This window comes from Culex pipiens, chromosome 3, assembly GCF_016801865.2.
Source record: "Culex pipiens pallens isolate TS chromosome 3, TS_CPP_V2, whole genome shotgun sequence".
NCBI lineage: Eukaryota > Metazoa > Arthropoda > Insecta > Diptera > Culicidae > Culex > Culex pipiens.
The window spans coordinates 11,169,571-11,196,123 of record NC_068939.1 but is presented as its reverse complement, the minus strand read 5'-3'; the positions used below and the strand labels follow the sequence as shown (position 1 = coordinate 11,196,123).

The 26,553-nt window shown below is 39.4% G+C and overlaps 1 protein-coding gene across 2 annotated transcripts in view; it reads right to left on the bottom strand.

Moving 5' to 3' along the window:
* LOC120432606 (RNA-binding protein Musashi homolog Rbp6) overlaps positions 1-26,553 on the bottom strand; it is a 1,179,690-nt gene that overhangs the window by 346,391 nt on the left and 806,746 nt on the right. For both annotated transcript variants that reach the window (XM_052709473.1, XM_052709474.1), the window contains exon 7: positions 15,050-15,142. In XM_052709473.1, the coding sequence (XP_052565433.1) occupies positions 15,050-15,142 (93 nt within the window). The remainder of the gene's footprint in view (positions 1-15,049; positions 15,143-26,553) is intronic.

Genomic DNA, 26,553 nt, shown 5'->3' with positions numbered 1-26,553 from the left:
CGTCCCAACGTTCTACTCCTGCTGCCCTCGAGTATGTGCAAAATACCAAAAAAGCGCTTCTTCCCTTCTCTGAATCCGCCTGGCATGTCATTCAATATTTATATGAATATTGAAAGCTTACTGGCCCCATCGAGCTCCGGCGAGGTCAGAGTCGGGTCGGTCCATGTTGGTGGGACACGACAGCTCGCCCGAGAAGCGAGATTCGAGCAGCACAATAATATCATCAACATCATCATCATTTTTCATCGGACAGCTTGGACGGTGGCGGCCACCGACTATTCATCATATTCCGTTGGTTCCGGGCCCGCTGGAACGGTACCAAACCGACAAGTGTACCGGAGGACCGGACCAAACCTAGGTGATGTAGCGTGTGCCCCCACCCCAACACCGCACCAACATGTCCGTGACCTGGAGTGGTTAGTCTAGTATCAATTTTATTCATTAAAAGTATGTTCAGCAGCGTGGTGGTGCCCGCAAAACACGAGCCTGGAGCCACCCCCGTAGGTTGCCAGGTCTTGTCCGGGACTGACCACGAGCTGGATGAACCTGGCTGGATATCGCAGCTTTTTTTTTTGGAACTCTATCCTGTCTCAATCCATCAGCCGGGATGCTTCGTCGATTTGGAAGTTTTTTTTTTTTTTTTTTCAGGCGTCCAGACATTCATATTGCATACTTTTAGGCGCAGAAAAAACCCTTCAAACTACAGCGTCATCGTGTGTCATGGTTCTCAACGTCAGTCGACGGTTGGTGTGCCGAAATCAATTTAATATTGAAAAATGCTGCCCGCCCTTCGAAAACGAAACGGTCGACGATATTCACTTTGACCGGTCGACCGTAATGGAGCAATTCGACTGGAGGGGAGTCCAGAAACTATATGATTGATGGGCTCACTTGTATGGGAGAGGAGGCTGTTATCATATCATGTGTGGGTGGCTGCCCCGGGAAATCATATCTTAGTGTTTTTTGCCTGATTGCCTCATTTTTTGACAGGAGGTGAAAAAATAGGACAGGATCACGTAAAGAGATTCTTTAATCATCCCCTTCCATTTGGGGTTGTTTGGTTTGAAAAATTAGAGGCGCATCAGCATTAGTGGTTATTTGTTTGAGATTCTGGAAGCGTAAACCCCTGGAGTTATGCAATTTATCTTTTACATAAATTGAAATTGAATTTCTATTACGGACTTCAAAAACATGGTCTAAAATGAATTCTTAACAGTTCAACTGAAATTTCCATTCAGGTAAGTACAAATTAGGGTTAGTCTGTCAATATTGTCAACTGTCAAATCTGTCAAATGTCAATTCTGTCAACTGTCATATAGTCATATAGTCGTAGTCACTTTCTGCAAAACTAGGGATATACTCAATCAATTCCGATCAAATAACATCCCAATCGAACAAAATTTCCCTCAGTGAATTGTTTCAGTGGAAACGCGCAAAAAGTCCACTACTTGTCCAAACATTGCCATTGTTCTCGCACTCGCCACGCTCACGCTCAAATCCAATTACGCTACTAACCAAACATTGACTCTCAATTTCCGCCCCAAAATCGAAGCATTTATAATTGAAAGTCTCCCAAAACCGTCCAAAGTGAAAGAAGAATTTCCGCAAAAAAAAAAAAAACCGTCAGTCTAATCCAAACTCCTTTCCGCCCGCCACGTGGACTGTGTTCGATTCGATTTCGATCGCACATGGTCAATATTTGGGCTTTCCCCCGAAAACGCGATTGACCACCGAATCTCCTCCGAATCCTTTCAACTGAACTCACTCTTTGTGGGGGAGCTCCACCATCACCGCTGAAAAGCGGAAAATCGAGCAAAAAACAAGAAAAGAAGTGAAAAGCTGAAGAGGACACGTTGGAATTATGACCAACTCCCCCCCCCCTTGAGCTCCTTCAGATGTGGGAGAGATGATACAGAGTCCGATGCTTCCGGGCAGAGCGGCTGACGGTGATAATCGGTGTTCTGCTGCCTGCTACTGCCGGCTGAATGACTGCTGCTTCTCTTCAGGATTACACCGATAGCAAACTACAGCGCTCTGTGATACGGCAATCAAACAGAGAACGAAACGGATGAGTGGTTGAGGGGGGAGGGGGGGGGGGGGGGTTTGACGTTGGAGCAATTCACCTTGAATCTCATATTTTGTCGTTTTGTTTAAAAATAATTTATTAATACAATTATTCAAAAACGAATTTTTATTGATTGAAAAAATAAGCCAAATTCATAAAAATAATTAATGCAGGGCCTAACAGATTTTATAAAAATCAAGGTTGATAATCGATAATATTATCGTCTAACGATAATGGTTATTGTTATCGTCGGGACAATAACGATAATCTATCGGCGATAATTTTAGCGACGATAAAGGACGATAACTTGTATTAAATATATTTCTAAAAATGACTAAAACTAACCAAATTATGGTGTAATTTAAAGCTTCCTTTCAGTAAATATATTTCGATAAGATGGTAAGTTTCAAAGTATAAATACTAAAAAAAATATCACAAAATACAGTATTTTTTTAAATGCAAAAAAATATGTATAACTTGCAATTTGGGTACCAAACGATTCGAAATTTTGCATGCATTTTCACTGTTTAGAAGTTTTTTAAATGAAAAACTCAAATTTTCACATAATACCGTATTTTCTCGAAAAAACTCAAATTTTTATAATTTGCAAAATGGGTATCAAACCGTTCAAAATTGTGCAAGTATTTCAACTGTTTTAGATATTTTTGAATGAAATGCTCAAATTTCCACAAAACATCGTATTTTATTGAAAATACTCAAATTTTTCCAAGTCTCAATATAAGTATCAAACGGTTTGAAGTTTTGCATGCACTTTCACTGTTTTATGGTTTTTTTAATAAAACACTAAATTTTTCACCAAAAACGGTATTTTCTCGTAAATACTCAAATTTTTTGAATTCGCAATATGGGTATCAAACGATTTGAAATTTTGCATGCATTTTCACTGTTTTAGAGTTTTTTGAATGAAAAACTCAAACTTTCACAAAATACCGTATATTCTCGAAAATACTCAAATTTTTAGAATTCACAATGTGGGTATCCAACGAAATGAAATTTCACCTATTTTTTCATTCAAAAAATCTAAAACAGTTAAAAAAACATGCAAAATTTGGAATCGTTTGATAACCATAATGGGAATTAGAAAAAATTGAATATTTTCGAGTATACGGTATTTTGTGAAAATTTGAGTATTCAATTCAAAAATCTCTTAAACAGTCAAAATATTTTTAAAATTTCGAATCATTTGATTCCAATGTTGCGACTTATAAAAATTTGAGTATATTCGGGAAAATACGGTATTTTATGAAAATTTGAATATTCCATTCAAAAAACTCTAAAGCAGTTAAAATATTTGAAAAAATTCGTATCGAAAACTCACATTGCGAAGTCTTTAAAATTGGGTATTTTTAAGAAATACGGTATTTTGTGAAAATTTTAGTGTTTCATTCAGTGAAAATGCATGCAAAATATCGAATCGTTTGGTACACATATTGCAAATTCTTATTTTTTTAGTAATTATAATAAAAGGTATTTTGTGATTTTTTTTGTATTAATGCTTTGAAACTTACAATATTATCAAAAAAATACTTACTAAGAGAAAGCTCAACATAATTTGGTTAGTTTTAGTCAATTTTAGAAATATATTCAATATAAGTTATCGTCTATTATCGTCGATAAAATTAACGCCGATAGCATTATCGGAATAACGATAACGATAGATTATCGTTATCGTTTCGATGTTAACTCCAAAAAAATATAGTTTTATTTTCAAATGAGTGGAAAAAGTGCAATTCTGGAATTTTTTTTGAAAAGGTCCAATAAACCAAATTTTCAGTTTTTGCTTTTTGGGTGTTTTTAATATCCCTGACTCAAGGCGGTTTCAAAAACACCCAAAAGGCAAAAACTGGAATTTTGGTTTGTTGGACCTTTTCAAAAAAAACTCAAGAATTGCACATAAAAAAATGAAGGACTATAAAAATAATTAAAAAAAAAAATCTTGTTCAGATTTGTCTACAATCCAAGATAAATACTTTTAATAACTGTGCAAAAGTTGTACTGAAAAATAGTTTTAAAAATTTCAAAAATATCCTACCAATAGTGCCAATTTCGGTCGAAGTTTTTAATGTACTCAATTATATTTTATCAGGGCTGTAAACCCCCAAACTTTGAAACAAGACATCCAATGTTTCACAACAAAAATCGGAACTGACAAGTTATAAAAAATCCACCTAGAACCATTATCTCCAGGCAGTGTTGCCAGATGATTAAACTTTATGTCTCAACCCTTGATTGTCATGTTTGTACCTAAATTTTAAATTTTGAGCAACTTTTGTTCTATTTCTATGAGCAGTTTTCTACACTTAACAAGAAATGGCACATATCGGAAATTTATCCGAAAAGGCTTTCAAAAATCATTTTGGATGTAAAATTGAATAATGAATAAAAAATTAAATTTGAAAAAGTTAACGTCATTTTTAAGGTAAAATTTTCAGAAAAAAACATTTTTTAATTTTTTTAACGTTCTTTGTTCATCTTGAAAAAATATAAATGTTTAGAAAATTACATTTTTTTTGCCAATTTTGATGAGACCTTTAATGGCAGAGATATGGACTTGCAAAAAAACATCAAAATTGCGAAATTTTTGTTCCAAGAACCACCATTTCGGCAATAAATTTTCAATCGATGATATTCTAGACATTAATGTTCTGATTTTTAATGTTTAAAGTAGAACTCGTGTTTTATTTTCAAATAATTTAACTAATGTTATAAAAAATCCACCTAGAATCATAATCTTAAGACAGTGTTGCCAGATGATCAAAGATTATGTTTTGAAACTTGATTGTCATGTTTTTTTTCTTATTTTTATTTAGAGCAACTTTTGTTCTAATTAGACTTAATTATGATCAGTTTTCTACAGAAATAATGTTTGATGTAAAATTGAATTATGAATCAAAATATGCTTGAAATAGTCAAAACCAGTTTTTTAGTTAAAATATTCAGATATATATATTATTTTTATTTTTTATCAATAAAAATATAAAGATTGAGAACATTCTCTGCAATTTTCTTTTTTTGACAACTTTTAATCAATTCTGGCAGAAATATAAATTTTCAATCACTGATATCTAGGACACTATGGTTCTGATTTTTAACGTTAAAAGTAGAACTCGTGTTTAATTTTATCAACATCATGAAACAAATATTTCCAGATTAAAAAAATTTTAACTAAAATTATTTGGCCTTTTGAAATGTAAGTTGTGATTGAGAAAATCTGAAATATTTTTTTTATTATGTTGAGAAAATATTACAAAACATTTTCTACGTTGATCTTTTTTTTAGCTATAATATGTTTTTTCAGAAAGTGGATTTGTGTTTTCTTACAAAATTCACCAAAGTTATGAAATCTCAGGACAGTGCTGCCAAATGATCTCATTGTAAACTTTGAAGAAAAGTTGCTTCAAATAATTAGACCACGATTACAGAAAGGTTATTTTGGGAGTTGAGGTCAACCAGAATCATTTGGCCTTGAAACGTTCCATAAATTACACGCAAAGTAATAAAGATATAGAACAGTATTGCCTGATAATCTGTTTTTGGACATACTTTTCCAATGATTTATATTTTTTTCTGGAATTTTATCAAAATAAACTGATCAAACTATGGAAGGTTTCCAAAATCCACTTAAGTGATCATAACCTTTGGCAGCGTTGCCATACTTTCAAAGTCTTTTAATTTTTTCAAATTAGTTTTTGCGAAATCTTTTAAAGTTATATTTATTTTTTGATATATGAGAGTCAGCTTCTGGAGATATTTTTACTTTGTAAAACATGCATTTTTTCCACAGATCCCCAACATTTTCCCACGTTACCCCCCAAAGGTAACAACCACCGTTCAACTGGGCAAATAGTGGCCAACACAGGCGGTGGGTTGGGGTGCCGCCGGGTGTGACGCCCCGAAGACGATGATAGTTTTGAAGCTCTTTCTTCAATTGAAATGGGGCGCGCGCGCGAGCAGCAGCGGTGGCGGAACATCATCGTATACATCGTTCTATTTTTTTTGTTCCACGAGGGTTGAGGGTGGGGAGCTGAGGTAGGAAGTGACGGCTGGAACAAAAAAAAAAGGAGGAAAAACTACTAACGGGCATTACATGATTGTCGGCTCATCTCTCTTCTTCCTTGTGCTGGTAGGCAGCACTGCTTTGAGTGGAGTGTTTTCTGGTGAAAAACCTGGGAGGGTAGTTTTGTGCTGGTGCAGCATTTCATTTTTCCGCCCTGTGTCGTTGGCGGTGGGAGGGGAGGGGGGAGATCTGTTTCTGGCGCTTAGTGGCAATATAATCTTTCACAGCAGCTCGGCTCTCCCAAGTGTGAGCCTTGACAACGTTGACGAGGACGAGCAGCAACGGCAGCTCGTTGTTCAAAAGCTCTGGGGAATTGAATGACTCTTGTATGGCTTCTTGGTCTAACGATGTTCAGAGGCGGACGAGCAGGAGTTGGACGAGGTGGTAACAATCGTGAGAGCCTTGTTGGGCTTTCAAGGGGAATTGTTTTGGTCTGGCAAGTTGGAGTGGTTTGGAGAATGTATTCGAGCAACTTTTCACCGGATTGGATTTCAAGTGCAACTGGAGCAGGAAGAACTGTTGTACGGCTTGTACACAAAACAAGTTCATCGAGAGAATTATCGCAAGTTACATCAAACAGTTCAGATATTCAACGATTTACCAGGTGCTAAGTGTCCTGCTAAACTACCACTTTGTCAATACCCACTGGGGTCGGGGCGGTCCTCAACGACATGTCCACTTGTCCCAAACTCGACCCGCCAGACTCATGTCATGCAAAGCCACCGGCTTTGTACCGTCGAAACCTCATAATAATTACTGCTACACCGCAACAGAGCGATTCTGTGTGGAAGCCCCCCCCAAAAAAAAAAGGAGTACGGTGTCCTTGTTCAACCTGAGATATGCCAAACGACCGACGTCGATGTTATTAGCTCAACCATGGTCGCGCGAGCCTTTTTTGTTTGCTCGTGTCCTCGGTGGCAAGGGATGTCGATAAGTACCCGGCCTACACCCATTTGGCAACGCCGCGGGCTGATGTCCTCGGTGTGTCGATCTGAGCGTGTGTGTGTTTGTGGACAAAGCATTACCAGCAAACGGGTCAGGGTTGTGAAACGCTTGAAAGGAACTTATGCCGTGCAAATTTGACCAATTTTAAACAAAAATCTTTAAAAAAAAGGCTCCAATTGCAAGTCTCCAATTGCAAGTCTCCAATTTAAAGTCTCCAATTGCAGGTCTCCAATTGCAAGTCTCCAATTGCAAGTCTTCAATTGCAAGTCTCCAATTGCAAGTCTCCAATTGCAAGTCTTCAATTGCAAGTCTCCAATTGCAAGTCTCCAATTGCAAGTCTCCAATTGCAAGTCTCCAATTGCAAGTCTCCAATTGCAAGTCTCCAATTGCAAGTCTCCAATTGCAAGTCTTCAATTTAAAGTCTCCAATTGAATGTCTCTGATTGCAAGTCTCCAATTGCAAGTCTCCATCTGCAAGTCTCCAATTGCAGGTCTCCAGCTGCACGTCTCCAATTTGATGTTTAATGGCGTTAAATTTTAAATTTGCAAAACTTCCCATCACTGGCCTCCACTGTATGTTCCCGGTGGTTAGTCGCTTCAGGATGACACCACCCCTAGTAGCAGAGCGCGGCCAAACGACAACATCATCGAGCATCAACGGCAACGAACGACAACGACCACGAAGGGGCCTGAACACAGGAGCTGGGTACAGCCAACGTGACTTTAACGGCCCGTACGTGCGCTAATGGTTGTACATACTTTAAAAGCAATAATTATAATGATCATAAACATTAAAATGATTTAGTTTATTTATGTTGCATTACGCGCTCGCGGGAAGCACGACACGTTGTGGCCGGCGGTGGTTGGCGGGCCATTGTTGAACACGACACGTGGACCACGTGTTGGTACTTGGAGTACATGATCGGGTTTTGGTGCGGGTTTTTGGACAATGAAACAACAGCTGACAAGTTTTTTTTTTTAATTTTTGGCAGTGGGAAAAAGTTAATCTTGAAAATTCTTCCAAGTATCCAATTACAAGTCACCAACTGCAAGTTCTAATTGCAAATCTTCAATTGCAAGTCTCCAACTGCAAGTCTCCAACTGCAAGTCTACAACTGCAAGTCTACAACTGAGAGTCTCCAATTGCAAGTCTCCAACTGCATGTCTCCACTGTCAAACTCCATCGCATGTTGCTTATTAAAAACAAATCAAATCCACCAAATTTGAGCTGATCTTTTAAAGTCTCCAAATTCTCAGTCTTCATCCTAAACACTAAAATTCCTGAAAATCCTCGACAACCAGCAAAGTGTCTATCCCAAGTTCCAGAATCCCCCACACTTGACATGCAACCCGACGTCTTGCAGCTTTGCATCGACCTGTACATTCCCCAGCTCGTCGTCTTTTCGTTTTCGTACCCAAGTCTGGAAGCGGAAAACCACATCAGTAATCAAAAACCTCGAAACAAACCCGGCTTCGATCCGGGTTGAGACCGCGCGCGCTCGCTCTGCACCAGCAACAGGGAGAAACCCCATCGCAGAGCAGCTTAACGCTTGGATTCCCCTTAATCAAATCAGATTGGATGCCAGCATATCGTGTACCAAGTTGCTCTTATTTGGAATCGCTTCCAGAGTGTGTGTGGAAAAACTTGCTTTCTTCGGCACAGAAGTGGTGGAAAAACCAGACGCTCAATCGAGCGTGGCATCGGATTTAATTAATGAGTTTTGAAAATTCATTTTTCTTCCGTATTTTTTGCTGAACTCTTCCGAGACCTCCGGAATCGATCGGTTGATTCATTAGTCGTTTCTTCACCGCCGCGGTGGAGTCGAGAGAGCGTGCTGGCTTTGGTCTAGTGGAGCGCAAAAGGACATATGCATCCAGAGCTAGAAGGAATCCCGGAACCGCAATAAATTGTGGAAATCTTTGTTCTTTTGCAGCGTTTGCTCGTGTGAAAGGGAGGGGAGGGGGGAAGCTGGAGTTTTCCCGCCCGGGAAAACATGCAAATTGTGCAGGTCGAAAGTGGTACGATGAATGTGAGTTGGATTTGGGTTTGAACTAGCTGGCATGGAACGAAGTTTTCCCGGAATTCGATGAGCATCCACAAATGGAGTGTAAATTGAGAAAATCAATTGCACGATGCAGTTGAGCAAGCGTTTTTGGAAGAATTCTGTTTGAAAATAGGGTATAACGTCAGTTTACAAAAAGGAATTGCAAAAATGAATCAAAACATTGTCAAAATTGTCAAAATTGTCAAAATTGTCAAAATTGTCAAAATTGTCAAAATTGTCAAAATTGTCAAAATTGTCAAAATTGTCAAAATTGTCAAAATTGTCAAAATTGTCAAAATTGTCAAAATTGTCAAAATTGTCAAAATTGTCAAAATTGTCAAAATTGTCAAAATTGTCAAAATTGTCAAAATTGTCAAATTGTCAAAATTGTCAAAATTGTCAAAATTGTCAAAATTGTCAAAATTGTCAAAATTGTCAAATTGTCAAAATTGTCAAAATTGTCAAAATTGTCAAAATTGTCAAAATTGTCAAAATTGTCAAAATTGTCAAAATTGTCAAAATTGTCAAAATTGTCAAAATTGTCAAAATTGTCAAAATTGTCAAAATTGTCAAAATTGTCAAAATTGTCAAAATTGTCAAAATTGTCAAAATTCTGAAATTCAAGAAATTCAAGTAATTACAGAAATTCAAGAAATTCAAGAAATTCAAGAAATTCAAGAAATTCAAGAAATTCAAGAAATTCAAGAAATTCAAGAAATTCAAGAAATTCAAGAAATTCAAGAAATTCAAGAAATTCAAGAAATTCAAGAAATTCAAGAAATTCAAGAAATTCAAGAAATTCAAGAAATTCAAGAAATTCAAGAATTTCAAGAAATTCAAGAAATTCCAGAAATTCAAGAAATTCAAGAAATTCAAGAAATTCAAGAAATTCAAGAAATTCAAGAAATTCAAGAAATTCAAGAAATTCAAAAAAATTCAAGAAATTCAAGAAATTCAAGAAATTCAAGAAATTCAAGAAATTCAAGAAATTCAAGAAATTCAAGAAATTTAAGAAATTCAAGAAATTCAAGAAATTCAAGAAATTCAAGAAATTCTAGAAATTCAAGAAATTCAAGAAATTCATGAAATCTTCTTCTGCTCATAAAACACTTTACTTCACGTGTCTCATCGCAAACAAGCAACATTGTATCACAAACTGTCCACTCGAAATAACAACCGACAAAGTGCCTCCACACGAGGGGCACACCATTTGTCCTCACACAGAAAAAACTACCCGGATAATTGAATGTAGACAACTGTAATCTCGTCTCGGTGACCTCTCCCTTCCAGGGGAAATCCTCCTCCTCCTTCCGTGACGCTTGAAAGTTAAGGGGACATACACGACGACACCGACGACGTTCGGTCACAACGACGATGATTACCATAATCATCATCGTCGGCCCTTCTGTCCTCTCCTCACCCTCACTCTGCGGCAGGAACCTTCGCCGGCGGTCCCTTTTCGGCGGCCAAGCATGACCGGGAACAGTGTCAACCTGCTCAATATGGTCTTCTTGTTGTAAAAGCTTATTGGTTTGACAAAATTGGAAGTCGAATGACGCTTTAGGTCATTCAACGCCTTAGGTCATTTGAAGTTTTCAGGTCATTCAACGTGTTTAGGCCATTCAACTCCTCAGGGAATTCAATGTTGTAGGTCATTTGACGTTTTTTGGTTGTTTAGCGCTTCAGGTCATTTAACGCCACTTACTTTAGGTCATTCAACGGCCCAAGTCAAACTAGCGCGTCCTCACTGTAGCGAGTTCGGCTTTCTTTGGGATAATGACAAAAGCGACAACGACAAAGTCCTTGCTTTCTTTCCAATCACTCGTGTGTAAGAGTGGTGAGCACCCGCACCAATACACAGCGTCCGGGACAAAAGAGATGGAACGGCCACAAACGGCAAAACACAAAAGGAAAGCCCGGACTCAAGTGCCTTCTTCTCGGTTTTGTGGCATAAAAGTGCTGATTTTTCAAGAAGAAAAGTAGACCATTACTCCTTGTCTGGGCGGCCTTTCCTCAACCCCTCCTGGGGTCCATGAAGTAAAACAGGTCGTTGAGCAGGGACTCTGCCAGCAAAAAAAAAAAGTAGATCGTGTGACCAAGAAGTACAACCAAGAGCAAAAGGCTAAGCTTGTCACACATGTTTCACACAATTCATCGTCTTTGTTGGTGTTTGTGCGATGTTGCGGGGGTGGTGCCAAAAGCTCTACTCTCCCCACTCGGCTCGGAGGAAGTGTCTTCCCGTCGAAGACGGATGCAGGTCGAAGGGACCGTGTGCAGTACAAATATGTATTTTTATGTTTCAAGTGGCGTTCACGTACGTGCCTTGATTCGTGTGTTGATAGAGGGGTTTGTCACGGAGCTTTACGGTGCAAGTGGTGACAGAAAAGAGAACAAAAAAAAAAGTGGAGTCCGGATTGATGTCGGCGACCCTTGGACATGCACATCTATTGGCAGAACTCTTGAACGAGGAGGGGGGTACGCACCCAGAAGGAAGTCGTTGTCGGGGATTGGTTCCAGGAAGTGTCCGGGTTTTTTTTACCGAGTAGTCAACAGTGTGTGTGTGTGATTGAAGGTTAATTAACTGGGATGCTGTTTGATTGGTGTAATGGATAGATGTCCTGGTGGGACGGGACAGGGTTGAAGGGGTCATTGAGCTGGAACTGTCGTTGACAAGTGGTCGATGCATGCCGCCTATCAAGCAGAACATCAAAGGGACCATTGAAACAGTCGATTGTCGTCGATTGTCGCACTTAGGGGGAACCCTCGAGAATCGGGCGGACTGAAATGGTTTGGTTTTGTTTGATGTGTCCTCGGTGGATTGTGGTTTGAATGATTTAATTAGATTGGACACAAATTGCAATTAAATGTTTTGCGACAAGTTTAAAAAGCAGACCAGTGTCATCGAACTGCTGAAGTTAGTCAAAGTTTGATTTAAGCCACGCAACAGTTTCGGTTACGATGCATTATGACTTAAGAACTAAGGGAACGACTATTTAGTTTTTCTGTAAAATAGGGATTTTTCGAAAACGGTACAATATTTCGGTAAACTGTTCCGACAACTTGTAGCCAACTTTCTCACGAATCTACTGTCCTTATATGAACTTGATTGGTATAGTCTAGCTTGAGTATTTGACTTTTTAGTCGCACTACAACCGACGATGCGCAATGACAAAAAATCGCATTCTCTTAATCTTTTCTCAAGCTTTGACTAGTATTGCCAGCAGATTCTTCTCGGAGTTCTCACCCATTTCAAAACTCTCACAGACTCGGTAAACTCCCATGCAAAAAAAAAACTTAAAAAATTTAAATACAATAAAAATAATAAAACTGAAATTTGTAGAGGTGAATAAATAAAAGAAATTAAATCATTAAAGTTATTTAAGAAACAAAGTCAAATAAATATAATTAATTGGCAAGAAAAAAAGAAAATATTGAGAAAAAAATAAAGAAACTGAAGAAATTAAGAAAAAATAAAAATAGGAAATTTATGGAAAAAGAAGAAAAATTATGAAAATTGACCAAATTGAAAAAATTGACAAAATTGAAAAAAATAACAAAATTGACAAAATTGACAAAATTGACAAAATTGACAAAATTGACAAAATTGACAAAATTGACAAAATTGACAAAATTGACAAAATTGACAAAATTGACAAAATTGACAAAATTGACAAAATTGACAAAATTGACAAAATTTACAAAATTGAAAAAATTGACAAAATTGACAAAATTGACAAAATTGACAAAATTGACAAAATTGACAAAATTGACAAAATTGACAAAATTGACAAAATTGACAAAATTGACAAAATTGACAAATTGACAAAATTGCATCTACGATTTCGTTTAATTTTGACTTAAGGACTAAGGGAACGATTTTTTCGTTTTCTGTAAAATGGGGTTTTCTCGAAAACGGTAAATTTTTTAGGAAAACTGTTCCGACAACTTGTAGTCAACATTCCTACAAATCTACTGTTTAAATATGAGCTTGATTGGTTTAGTACAGCTTGAGTATTTGACTTTTTAGTCACTCTGCACCAACGATGCGCAACGACTTAAATCACAATCTCGTAGTCTTTTCTCAACCTTTTACTAGTATTTTCAGCAGCATCTTCTCGGAATTCTCACCCAATTCCAAAACTCTCACAGACTCAGTAAACTCCCATCCAAAACCCCATCATCCCCATAAAAGTTAAGCCCTTCAACCTCGACGACCGGTTGACGCCTGCTGCCAGGTAATCCTTTGTTTACGGCACCTTCAAGCCACCACCTGTACGGCAGGCAGTAACTTGTGTAACAAATGAAACGACATGATTAAATTAGATCTTCCGCTTCATAACTCCCCCCTCAACCTTCCCGCAAGAGATGAAAACTTTCCTTCCCTCCGAAGACGCGCAGCCAAAGTGGTAGTTTTTCAAATTTCCTTTCAACTCGATTTAAGTGTGGAATCATTTAGGGACGGATTTTACCACCTTTTACAAGACGTCCTCACCGCCGAAACACGTGCTTGAGCGGCAACCGGAAGCGCCCCCGGTAGGACACGTAACTGGTTTTAGTTGCAATTTCACCCCGGCGAAGAGTTGCTGAACGTGCGAGAATGTGAGCTGTTACGGGGTGATTATCGTGTTTCAGAGGATTCCTTGAAGAAGCGAGCACTCGGTTTTTGTGGCGGACCCGGGCGGTGAAAAGTTTTCCGCCCTTTTTTATGATTATTTTGTTGTTCAACTCCGTAACTTGCGCCCGGCTCGTTTGAGCAGTAATATGAAATATAATAAAGTTAAGCTAATACGAATTTAATTTTAGTTTTAAATACATTAAAACATTTTACGGACTCCGAGCCCGGGCTTCGCCGTGGAGTGCCTGGAAATCTTACGCGGCTTGGTGAAAGGATTTTTTTTGCGTTGTTGTCCCTAAACGATAAAGTTCAAGCTCAGGCTTTTGGGCGTACCTGGTCGGAGGGAATTGCATACAAGTGGGTACTCGGGCGCAACGAGCTTCGGGAAAACTTTTTCGACTGTTTGCAGCCACGTTGAATTCGCCCTTTTTTGCTGGTCGCAAAATTGCAGTGGGAAAGTACGATAACAATATTTTTGGGAGTAACTCACTGGAAAGGGTCAGAAATCTGCCTCATCCGTTGATAAATTATTGTCCAACAACCTAAATAGTTCAACGACCTAAGTCGTCCAATAACCTAAGTCGTTGAACGACCTAAGTCGTTCAATGTCCTAAGTCGTGCAATGAACTAAGTCGTCCAACGACCTAAGTCGTCCAACGACCTAAGTTGTCCAACGACCTAAGTCGTCCAACGACCTAAGTCGTCCAACGACCTAAGTCGTCCAACGACCTAAGTCGTCCAACGACCTAAGTCGTCCAACGACCTAAGTCGTCCAACGACCTAAGTCGTCCAACGACCTAAATCATTCAACGACCTAAGTCGTTCAACGACCTAAGTCGTTCAACGACCTAAGTCGTCCAACGACTTAAGTCGTCCAACGACCCAAGTCGTCCAACGACCTAAGTCGTCCAACGACTCAAGACATCCAACGACCTAAGTCTTCCAACGACCTAAGTCGTTCAACTACCAAAGTCGTCCAACGACTTAAGTCGTCCAACGACCCAAGTCGTCCAACGACCTAAGTCGTTCAACGACCTAAGTCGTTCAACGACCTAAGTCGACCGCCAGTCCCAAATCACTTCCACCTTAAGAACCACAACCTCGCTTCAACTCTAAACCCCCAACATCGCCTCCGGCGGGACAATCCGCTCGGACAATTGGATCAGCCAGGAGAGCAAACTTTTAAGCCGAGTTTTAAAATTGTTTCTGCGAGGTCTTTCCCCGGACCAAAAATTTTCCATGAATGCGCGAGTGTCCCCTTTGATAAGGAACCGCCGCCGTTGGCGGCGCGCTCCTACTTACCGGTCCAAATTGTTCGAAGTAACTTTTCACGTCCTCCAGTGTGGTAGGTGCCGATAAACCACCCACGAATATCTTCTTCGTTCTCGTCACCATCTGTGTGAAGAAAGAGAGAAATGAAAAAAAATCGGATCAGTAAGCAGTTTTCCGACGTTCGATTGGGCAAACAAAAAAGTTATGAATGAAGAAGGGAGGGGAAGGGGGAGACAAATGCCCCGGGAGAGCCCGGTCGTAAATTATCTCCGGCGGGATGCAGCGCCGAAGAACTTCGCAAAGAATGATTATAAATTGTGTTCGATTGGCAGGGCAATAAAAAGGGGAAGGGGATGGGGGGGAAGGACATCTGTACTGGGGTGCACAAGTACGGGGATATATTTTTATTGGGCAATCGTGACCGATTGGTGGACGTCCCGCCGGCTGTTTGAGAGGGGGTCGAGCTGGTGCAGGTCCATAATGCCAGATGGCAGATTTGTGACTCGGTGTGGAGGGCTTATGAACTTTGTGGGGCTTTGAGTTGGATAAAAAGTACGAATTTGAAATTGAAGTCTCCAATCGGAAGCTTTTGAATCAAAGCCTTGAGAGTTCTAGAAGTTTTTCTTTAAAAATTTGTTATGAACTTGACAACCTAGAGATTCGTGAAGAAAGTCTCCAAATAATGTTTTAACAGAAGTCTCTCACTCAAAATTTTACAAATTGAAGTCTTTCAGCCGATTGTCTACAAACTTATATCTGCACATGAATAATCTAAAAAAGTAATCATTACTTAACAAATAAAAATTGTAGTCTCCAATCTTTACACAGAGTTCTAAACAATGTCTCCAAAATGATGTTTCCAACTAAGTCTCCAAAATGTTGCTTCAAATCAGGCTCTATAAATAGAACTCACACTGAACATATTTTTGGATAAAAGTCTTTTAATTGGAAGGCTCCAAATTTTCAGTAAGAAGTCTACACATTGAAGTTTCCAAAAAGTGGTTTCAAACAGAAGTCTCCAAATGTGAAATCTGTCAACAGAAGTAATTTAATCGGAAAGTTTCTACAAAACTGTATCTACAGAGCCTCAAAAAATTTTTTTTTTCATATTGAAGTCTCCAATCTTAGACATTCAAAAACAAGCCTCTGCATAGAGTTCTTGATTATGTCTCCAATTTATGTTTCCAACATGGAAGTCTCCAAACAAGAGTCTCTTAATTGATGTCTCAAATCAGAATGTCTAATTAAGAAATCTTTTATCAGGAAACTCTCAAGTAAGAAGTCTACAAACATAAGTCTACAGTTTGAAGTCTCCAAATCAAGTTCTGTAAACTGAAGTCTTCAAATGAGAAATCTTTGAACACTAAACCGAAAGTCTCCAAATCAAAATCCCGCAGATAAAAGTCTACAAACCCATATCTATACATTGAAAGTTGCACGTGTAAGTATTAAAGTCTCCAATTTAAAAAAAACGTCTTTACACTACACACAGTTACTAATCATGTCTCCAATTTATGTTTCCAACACAAAAGTCTCGAAACAAGAGTCTCAAAAATGTTGTCTCAAATCAAAGTCTCATACTAAAAAATCTTTCAACAAAAAATTCTCAATCGAAAGTTTTCCAAATTTCCAGTAAGATCAAAGTTTTTAAATTTAAGTCCATCAGATAGAATTCTCCAATTTCAAAAAAAAAGTCTTCACACTTCACACAGTTACTTATCATGTTTCCAATTATTGGTTCCAACACAAAAATCTCCAAACAAGAGTCTCAAAATTGATGTCTCAAATAAAGGTATCAATCGAAAGTTTTCCAAATTTCCAGTAAGAAGTCTGCAAATATTAGCCTACAGATTGAAGTTTTCAAATCAGGGTCTCCAACTAAAAGTCTTCAAATGAATAATTACTGAACATTCAACTAAAAGTCTCCAAAGTTTCCAAATATTCAGTAAAAAGTCTACTAACATAAGTCTACAGATTGAATTTTCCAAATCAAGGTCTCTAAACTGAAGTCTTCAAATGAGAAATTTTTGAACACTCAACCGAAAGTCTCCAAATTGAAGCCCTTCAGCTAGAAGTCTAAACAAAATTTCAAGTTGACAGTCCAACAAAATCCTAGTACATAGCAATAAGAATTAAAATTTCATCGGGACTGGCAACACCAGCCAGCAACAGTCTACTGTTCGGAGCTCCTCAAACTTTTCGATTTTTTTCGCCGTAATTTACCGTGATTATCCGCGAGTTTGCTGCTCCAGCATGCCAAGGGCCGGCCGTGGCCGTGGCAGTTCGAGTGCGGCCTCGAAAAACCCGCGAAGCTCATCTACCGGCAGAGTGCAGAAAGGTAAACACACCAACGCTGCATCGACCGCCATCGCGCACGGGAGCGTGCCCAGTGACGTCATCGATGAATCGCTATTACACGTGTCATACCGTCCACGTGAGTCCCCTGTACGGACGAGACAATCCACCCGGGCATCCGGGAGCACTTCCGGCCAGCAGCAGCAGCAGCAGTCCACAAGCACCACGACGACAACCACTTCCAACGTTCCCACCAGAAACGAATTTGAGATTCTGAGTGGAGAAGAAAACAACACCGACAGTGACAGCAGCAATGCTAGCGACGACGATTACGATGATGAACTTGCGCGCAAGCAAGAAAAGAAGAAAAAATGCAACTCTCCGAAGGAACGACGTCCACCTCCAATTTTTGTTTTGGAAACGTTGGCAGACGATATTGACGAGTTGCTTGAGGGACTCCAATATTGTCTGAAAATAAGTAAAACTTCTGTGCAAGTTATTACGCACAATAAACAGAATTTCGACCTGGTGGTGAAGAAGATGAAGTTGCGAAACTTCAAATTCTTCACATTTGATCCTGCAGAGAAGGTCCCTGTGAAGATCGTCCTTCAGGGATATCCGGACCGCCCGATCTCCGACCTGGAAGAACACCTGTCGGGCATCAAGGTTAAGCCTCGAGAGGTTAAGGTGCTCTCGAAATCGACAACAGTGACAGGTACGTACACATTGTACCTCCTGTACTTCGATCGTGGGTCCGTCAAAATCCAGGACTTACGGCGGATCAAAGCACTGGACGGCTTCTTCGTGACGTGGCGATTCTACACGAAGAATCCGACCGACGCAGCGCAATGCCACCGCTGTCAAAAATTCGGACACGGTTCAAGAAACTGTAATCTTCCGCCCCGGTGCGTAAAGTGCGGTGAGACCCACTTCACCGAAAGGTGCAATCTTCCGCGGAAAGACCAGCTGGGGGAAAACGCCCAGCAGCACAAAGCGCGCGTCAAGTGCGCGAACTGTGGTGGAAACCACACGGCGAATTTCCGTGGCTGTGCCGCGCGGAAAAAGTACCTCGAGGAGCAGGACAAGAAGAAGAAAGCGCCAGCGTCCCGCCAACCTCCGAAGACTTCGAGCTCGAACGCTGCAGCAGCTGGCGGCGGAGCGGTTCCATCGACCAACCCAGCGTTCCCTCCCGGTTGGGGAGGTTCGTACGCTAGAGTAGCCGCTTCTGGGAGCGGTACTTCACCGGGACAAGCAGACGTCACCGGAGATGACCTCTTCACGCTTCCCGAGTTTTTCGCTCTTGCTGGAGAGATGCTCACGCGCTTTCGTGCCTGCCGGAACAAGGCAGAACAATTCCAAGCTCTTAGTGAGCTGATGATGAAGTATATCTACAACGGATAAGCTGCCTAGTGCAGCGCAGTTTTTTCGACGTCAACAGACAAAACAAATTGTGATCTAGTTTTAAGCTTTTCTATTTCTATCCTTTTCCTTAGCAAATTTCGAAGGTTTTTTTTTTTAAATAATTTTTCCTTCTCTTGGCAAATCCATTGTTAGAATATCCAATTACATCAAAATGAACTATAGTACAAATCATAGTTGAAAGGTACTCCAAAACTCTATTAGGTTATAAAAATTACGATATTGTGAATTGATTATTTACTAATAAAAACTAATTGAATTGAATTAAAATTTAAGTCTCTATTCCTTCAAAATAAAAATTCATTTAGAGTTCTGAAACGTGTCTTCAAAATGACGTTTCCAACTTGATAATCTCCAAACTAGAACTTCAAAATTGAAGTCTCCAAAAAATGTTTTTTTTTTTACGGAAGAATCTCAGTTGAAAGTCTCCAAATTGTTGTCTTTCAATTAAAAAGACTACAAACATGAGACTACAAATGTGTAGTCTCTGCTGAAAATTTTGATAGTTGGGCAAGTTCAAATTGTAGATAAAAATCATTGGTCTTTAAATACCAGCTTTCACAAAGAGTCCTTAAATATGTCGCCAACATTTGTTTTCAACTTGATAGTCTCCAAAACAATGTCTCTAAATTGAAGTTCAAAAAAAAAAAGTTCTAGGTTCAGATATGCAAAAACATGCTTCCAACTGAGAAATTATGTTACAAAAGTGTTTCAATCAAATGTCTCCACATTAAAGTCTATCTTTTTTTTTAAAGTGATACGAAATAAAATTGAAGTCTCTTTTCTGATTTCTTCGAAATAATTATTCACACAGGGCTCTTGAACATGTCTCCAAAACGATGTTATCAAGTTGGTCTCCAAATTTAAGTCTCCACAACAAATTCCTTTGTTCAGAGTCTCCAACTGATTCATTTTCTACCAGAACCCGTTCAACCAAAAGTCTCCAAATTGAAGTCTTTCAGATAAAATTCTACCAAATATGTCTTTAAATTTATAGTTTTCAATGTTATCATAATTGTACTGATGAATCTCAAAATTCTAGGTCTTTTAATACAAGCCTTCATACAGAGTTCTTAAACATGTTCCCAAAAAGATGTTTACTTTTTGAAAGTCACCAAACTAAAAAAAATACGAAGTTGACTTTATAGCTGTCGGCCACCATTCCTAGTACCAACCACTAGTGTCTTCCTTTTTATCTACAAGGACTTCGCCGCCCTGGGCTCCTAAGTGTATGAAAGTATGGCACGGAGCGACGGCGCCGAATACCCATATTTACACAAAGAATTTTAGAGCGCCCGCCGCGGGATTCGAACCAGCGACCTCTGGATTGTGAGTCCAGTGCGCGGTCCGATTGATCCACACGGGCGGGACGTCACCAAACTACAGTATTTAAATTTAAGTCTCCAAATAATCTAAATTCATAGTCTCCAAACATGAGTCTCTAACTGAGAAATTATCTTTCAGAAGTGTTTCAACCAAAAGTCTCCACATTGAAGTCACTCAGACAAAGTCTACAAACTCTAGTCAACGGATGGTTTTTCTTGAAAAAAGTATAACAAATTATAATTGAAGTCTCTTTTCTGATTTCTTCACAATTAGAATCAATCAAAATGATGTTGATAGTCTCCCAGCAAGACTCTCCAAATTGAAGTCTCCATGTTTGAAGGTCTATGTTTAGAGTCTCCAAAACCAAGCTTCCAACTGATATTTTTTCTACCAGAAGACTTCCATCCAAAAGTCACCACATTAAATCGTTTATATTTAATTCTTTAAACTAAGTCTACAAAAGAAAGTCTCCGAAAATAAAATCATAACTAAGTCTCCGATTATACACATAAAAGAAAATCTTAATGTTTTGCCGTGACTCGACCAGAGTTTTCTGTTGAAAGTCACCAATTGAAAAACTCCAGCGCAATTTTTTTTGGAAATTAAATATGTCTTTATTGAACTTTCTTATAATAATTACATTTCTTTAACATGCTAAGTGGTATTGTTGATGCTCTTCATCTTTGTTGTTTTTTTCGTTTTATTATTAACTGTTCACAATCATTTATTTACTTCAAATTGTTATACATTTTTGCACTGAATAGAATACATTTGGGTAAAAAAGAAAAAAAATCACTTTAACAATTCCAGGGCAATAGATAGTCTCCAAAAGAATGTTGTAAACTCTCCATTTTCCAGGTTACAGTTTCCCAGTTTTCAAAGGAAGTCCGATACTGAGAATGTAGAGTTTAATGTTAAAGTTTCGTATTGATAGCAATTTTGTGAATTTCTTGTTTGTTGAACAGCTGTTTAACCTCCTGTCCGCTCTGTTGGATAAAATCGATCACGGTCTTTTACGTCAGCTGATCAAATCGTCTACTTTCCAAGTTTTGTTCAAATTTATTACGCTCCGACCAGCTGTCAGTCCCCCCCAACTTTCATCAAAGTTAGAACGAAAAAAAAAAAATGGTGGGAAAATCAGGACACACGCAGAGCGGCCCAGCTGATTGCATGACGGTGTAACAAACTGATGGCGTATAATAAAGTAATGAATTAATCAAACAGTCAGCCGGCCACCGGCCGCCAAGCAGCGCTGATTTACCCGGTAGATAGTGGGCGTCCCTCCGGGAGGAAACGCGCCCCCTAATGGGCTGCCCTACCTCAGGTAGGATAATTGCAACTTCCCATTCAGGTGCAAATTCCCTCGAGCAAGTCACACGTGGCCTTCCGAAAGGGGGTTCGGCTTCAATCAGTGACGTGTTCTGTGTGCTTCCACGATTATTAGGAATTGAAATTACTTGAGGCGAATTCAATTACCCGAGATGTGGGGAAGGACAATTGCGAGAAGTTAATCGCCGCTGGCGAACGAGTCCCTGAAGGGGACGCGTTGATTGAAAATTACTTTAGCGGGTCAGCAAGGCCCTGAATGAGTTTATTCAATTTGATTTGCAGCGATAATTGCGGAACCTTGTCCGGTTGATTGGAGCAAATTGAATCAATTCTGAATTAAAATGTGTTATGAACTTTTGAGGATTCAGTGCGAGATTTCTCATGCAAGTCTCCACAAGCAGTCTACACATAACAATAAACACATGAAACTTGACTATCTACATAAAAATATGCATATAATATGCAAGTCCACGCATGCCATCTCAGGAAAGTCTCTACAAAAAAGTCTCCACAAAAAAGTCTCCACTAGCAAATCTCCATGTGCAATGGGTACATCTTTTATGTCAGAAAAATGAGTAATTTTACCTCTGAAAATGTGTAATTTTACCACTATTCTGGTGTAATGTCGCTTTTCACATCATAAAAGAGGTAATATTCAACCTTCTAAAATTACACCTTCCAAATTCACACAATTTTTTGCTGTTAAGTACGAGTTTACACAAGATGTTTCCTGCATTTCTGTTTATGAGTTATCATCCAGGCAAATCTCTACAATAATGTCCACAAGTAAGTCTCCATATGCATGTCACATCATTCAATCAACCTATGATAAACGATTTATTCAAATTTAGTCTACACGTGAGAAGAAATCCACGTTAGTCTTCTCAATAAAGTCTCCACAAGTAAGTCTCCACATGCAATCCAACATTTGAAACATGATTATTTACAAAAATAAAGTCTAGACATGAAAAGCACTCCTTGCAAGTCTCCTCAAGAAAGTATCCGCGAGAAAGTCTCCACCAGCAAATCTCCGAATGCAAGTCTACACTTGTAAGTGAGATGCGAATTCATACTAGCATCCTCCTTATGATTTCCTACAACTAAGTCTCCACAGGCATGTGTCGACACATGAAAGTATATTAATTTCTGTATATGAGTTGTCTTTCATGCAACTCTCTTCAATAAATATGATAATAAAAGTCTCCACAAGAAAGTCTTCACATTCAATTCAAAATTTGAAACACGATTCTTTAAAAAAAATCTACAAAAATAGAAGCAATTTTCGCTAACCACTTCAGAAAAAGTCTCCACGATCAAGTCTACACAAATTCAAATACAATTCAACATTTGAAACATTATTCTCTTAAAAATTGTGTACACATGAGAAGCACTCCATGCAAGTCTCCTGAAGAAAGTCTCCGCGATCAAGTCTCCACATGAAGGTCTACACATACAATTTATTACGTATTCATGATTCCTTACATAAAAGTCTGCACATAAGAACTATCCTAGAAGGGAGATAGTCTTTACTTGACAATTTTTTAAGTCTCCAAACTCAACTCTTCAATTGTGGTTATAATAAGAGAACGTCAAAATGGTGCATTCAAAGGGAAGTTTCTATGTTAAGTCAAGTATTCAAGCAGTACACCACAAAGATCTTGTACCACGGAAAATCGATCCCAACTTTGACTGATTGGCCGGCTAAAGTTCGCCCCGTCGACTCAAACAACTGCCACCGCCACTACTGCAGTATTAATACCGTAGACTCTTGGCAGTTGGCACCCGGGTAAACCTCGGGGCGAACCTCGTTCTGCAATTAGCTGATTAATTATGCAGCGTGTCTTGTGTCCTCCGGAGAGCGCCGCATGTACAACTACAGAGGCGTCCAAGAGATTCGTGTCCAGCCCCGGGATTATCTCCATGCGGCAGGTCCCGGAAAGCATTTCCGTGTTCTCTCCCAGGGCTGACAGCGGGCTTTGGGCCCAGCCAGCCTTCTCCAGTAAATCTTGACACGTGTGTCGCTGGGACACGAAGACGACACACTGGGTTCTTCGTGTACACGAGGGGGTTGGAGTGTTATATTTTGCTAATATTTACATAAAATTTATGTTTAATTTTATTTGTTTGAGCACGGTCCTTTGGACCAAGAAGTTTTCCGCAAACAAACTTGCGATGGCAACACTTTTCGGCGTGTGTCTTCCGAGTTGAACCGGCACGACCTTTGTCGCACATCGTAGTCATGTGAGTTTTACAAGTAAATAAATAATAGCACAGTTATGCATAAATTATTTCCCATGACGAGGGGGAGCGCACGCGGGCAGTGCTGCCATCTGGCGGCCACTAGTTTTGGGACGTTCGAACTCTCCGCGGGAGGAGCGGGGAACTAAGTGCGAAGTCTTGTACGGCGGCCCGCACGTGGTGGCACGTCGTTGGTTGGTGGCATGATTGCTTAAATTAATAAAATGTGCCGGGGAGTTCTGCTGTTGTTGTTCGCGAAGACATGTGTGGGATGAGTCACAGTCATTACGCAGTGTCTTAAGGAATTTGGAAAGTCATCGTTGGTGGTTGGGGAGCTGCTGGAAATTGAAAGTAATGGCTTTCAGCCGTTGACGGTGCAATTTGGCGTGGCAGCTATTGTTTTGAACTCGATCAATAACCAAGACAGTTGAGTTTTGGGTGTCGACCAAGCTCAATCTGATTTGTTGTGTTGTCTAAGATATTTCGAAACTGTCAGGACATCGATTCGATCAATACCCTGATATGTGGGCAACTTTTAAGACAATTTGCTACGAAAAGCACTTGGAATAGTCCGTATGTTAAAAGTAGTCACTAATTTGATGTCCTCGCGATTTCAAACTTACCATTACACTTCTGAGAACCAGCTGATAACTCGGTTGATGTTCAAAATATTTTTGCCTTCAATGTTGATCGAGTTCAAAGTGATAGCTGCGATTATTCTCAGCAAAGCAAACGAATATTTCTTGAAAACTTTTAGAAGATGTAAAAAAAAGTTGTAAGATTTTAAGTTTTTTCACTTCGCTTGGAGACGATGATTTTAGCGGATTGCAGACTGGATTTCGTCATGTATGATACTTTTCCAGAACAGGTTGTCACCTGAACCAGATTCTCAACACCATGAAAAACCGCTCCCATCTCCACTACATACTAGGGACAAGGAAAAGATTAAAAAAAAAACGGAAATTGTTGATACTTCTCTTTTTTTAAGAGGACAAGGGAAAATCTCCACGGTATCCCCCAAAATAAGTTTCGTTTGGAGAAGGATTATTTTTGGGAAGGTTGTAAACTTCTGAGCTTCTCCCCTTAAAACATCTAAATCCATTTGCAAACATCATCCCAAACAGTAACGAAAGCCAGCACAAATCCCACTCAACATGCCTCGGTCATTCTTTTTCGTGAAAACTTCAATTTCTCTAAGCAAATCGTAAAAAAAACCCACAATCTCGTCAAGCAAGCACGCCCACAGTCCGCGCGCTGTTCTGGCTTTTGGCCACGCAAATTATTAATTTACAACCGCGCCACCACCTCGCGCCGAAAATGACACAACAGCAGCGTCTTGAAGTCAACATAAAAAAAAAAACTGAAAAGTTACTGCTTCAAGGAATTTTCACGACCATTTCTTATTTTCACTTTCCCTCGCGGGTGCGCGGCGTTAAGGACTTACTTTTTACTTGCGGTTAGCGCTGAATATTTTGAGGGTGGTGACTTTTCTTCTGGGTGGTTTCGGGAGAAGACGTCAGGCGACGCGGTGGGTTTTAATGTGATTTAATTTAAATTTTATTTCCACGCGTGAAGACGTGACCGGAATGATGGTGGAGATGTTGAGTTTTTGCGTTTTCGGGGAAGGTCGGTTTTTATTGGCGTATAATTGAGATGATGGAGGATTTCACGTCACTGGATTAGGATTTGTGGCTTTGAGTTTTACTGCTGCGTGTTTTGATTTTGTTTTAATTAATTTTATTCATATTTTAAGAAGTAAAATGGAGCAGAACAGAAAAACTATCTTATAACAAGTAAATTTAAAATTCAGCAAACGAAAAGTTTGACTCTAAAACAGTTCCAAATATAGATCTCAACGAGCGTGTTGAATACCAAAAAGAGAAGCACTTCTTCTTTGCTTCAGCAAAATAAAGCAAAGTTACTGGAGAAGGGTTGCAAGTTTTACTCCTGCTGCTGCTGACAGGAGCAGAAAAGATAGGTCTGGCCCATAAATATCTTGCATGTGTTTCTTCAAGTGTTCCTAAGCACGGCGATTCCTCGACGAAATTGGGTGGATTTTTCTGAGGGGAAGATCGCAGCAAAAAAAATTTGAGAGATGTTCAAAAATAAATTTAGATAATTTTTTTGTCATGAATCTACTAAATGTACGATTTTGAAAAGAATCTTCCACTTTAAGTTGTTTTATTTATTCAATAAAAGGTGTTCAAGTTGAAACCCCCATTTAAGCATCCCCAAACATCTCAAATTTGAATACCAAAGCCGTCGGATAACAATCTTCCGTTCGCCACTCTGTAAGACACGAAATCCCAACATTTTTCGAGCAGCAACCTTCGCTGGAGAGCTCTCAAGCAAAAGGACCCTCCCCCGTGGCATTGTGTGTCGATACGTGCCAGGAATCGACCCCCCCACTTCAAGAGCTGGCCTTCCTCGGAAAATCCGCGCCCGAAAGCAAATCGAAAAGTGGCCTCTCCACAAGATCTTCTCCTCGGGAGGCGCTGCTCGTCTGATATTTACAGTTATGTGATTTTTTATAAGGGTAAAATTGAAAAATAATAATTTTAAAAATATCTTTATGAATACTTAATAGCATTAGGATGAGCACCCTCCCCTTCGGGGGAGGAAATCGAACGGCAAAGGCCAACCTAAAGACCTCGCCTCACACACACTATCACAATATTATGTTCTGGGATTTCGATGATGAAATGAAATGAAGATGTCTTTCCCTCCCAAGCCGTTGACGAAGGAGTTTTCTTCAATTTCCCTCTTCCAACACAGCGAGCATTCATAATGTATTCCGAAGCATATTTTTTAATATTTTATTCCTCGCCATCTGAGCGAGGTGGTGAGTTGGGCTATGAATTTGTTTTCCGATTTGTTGTTGTTCCCGGAAAATGGGAGGAAAACGCTTTTCCCAACCAACCGACCGG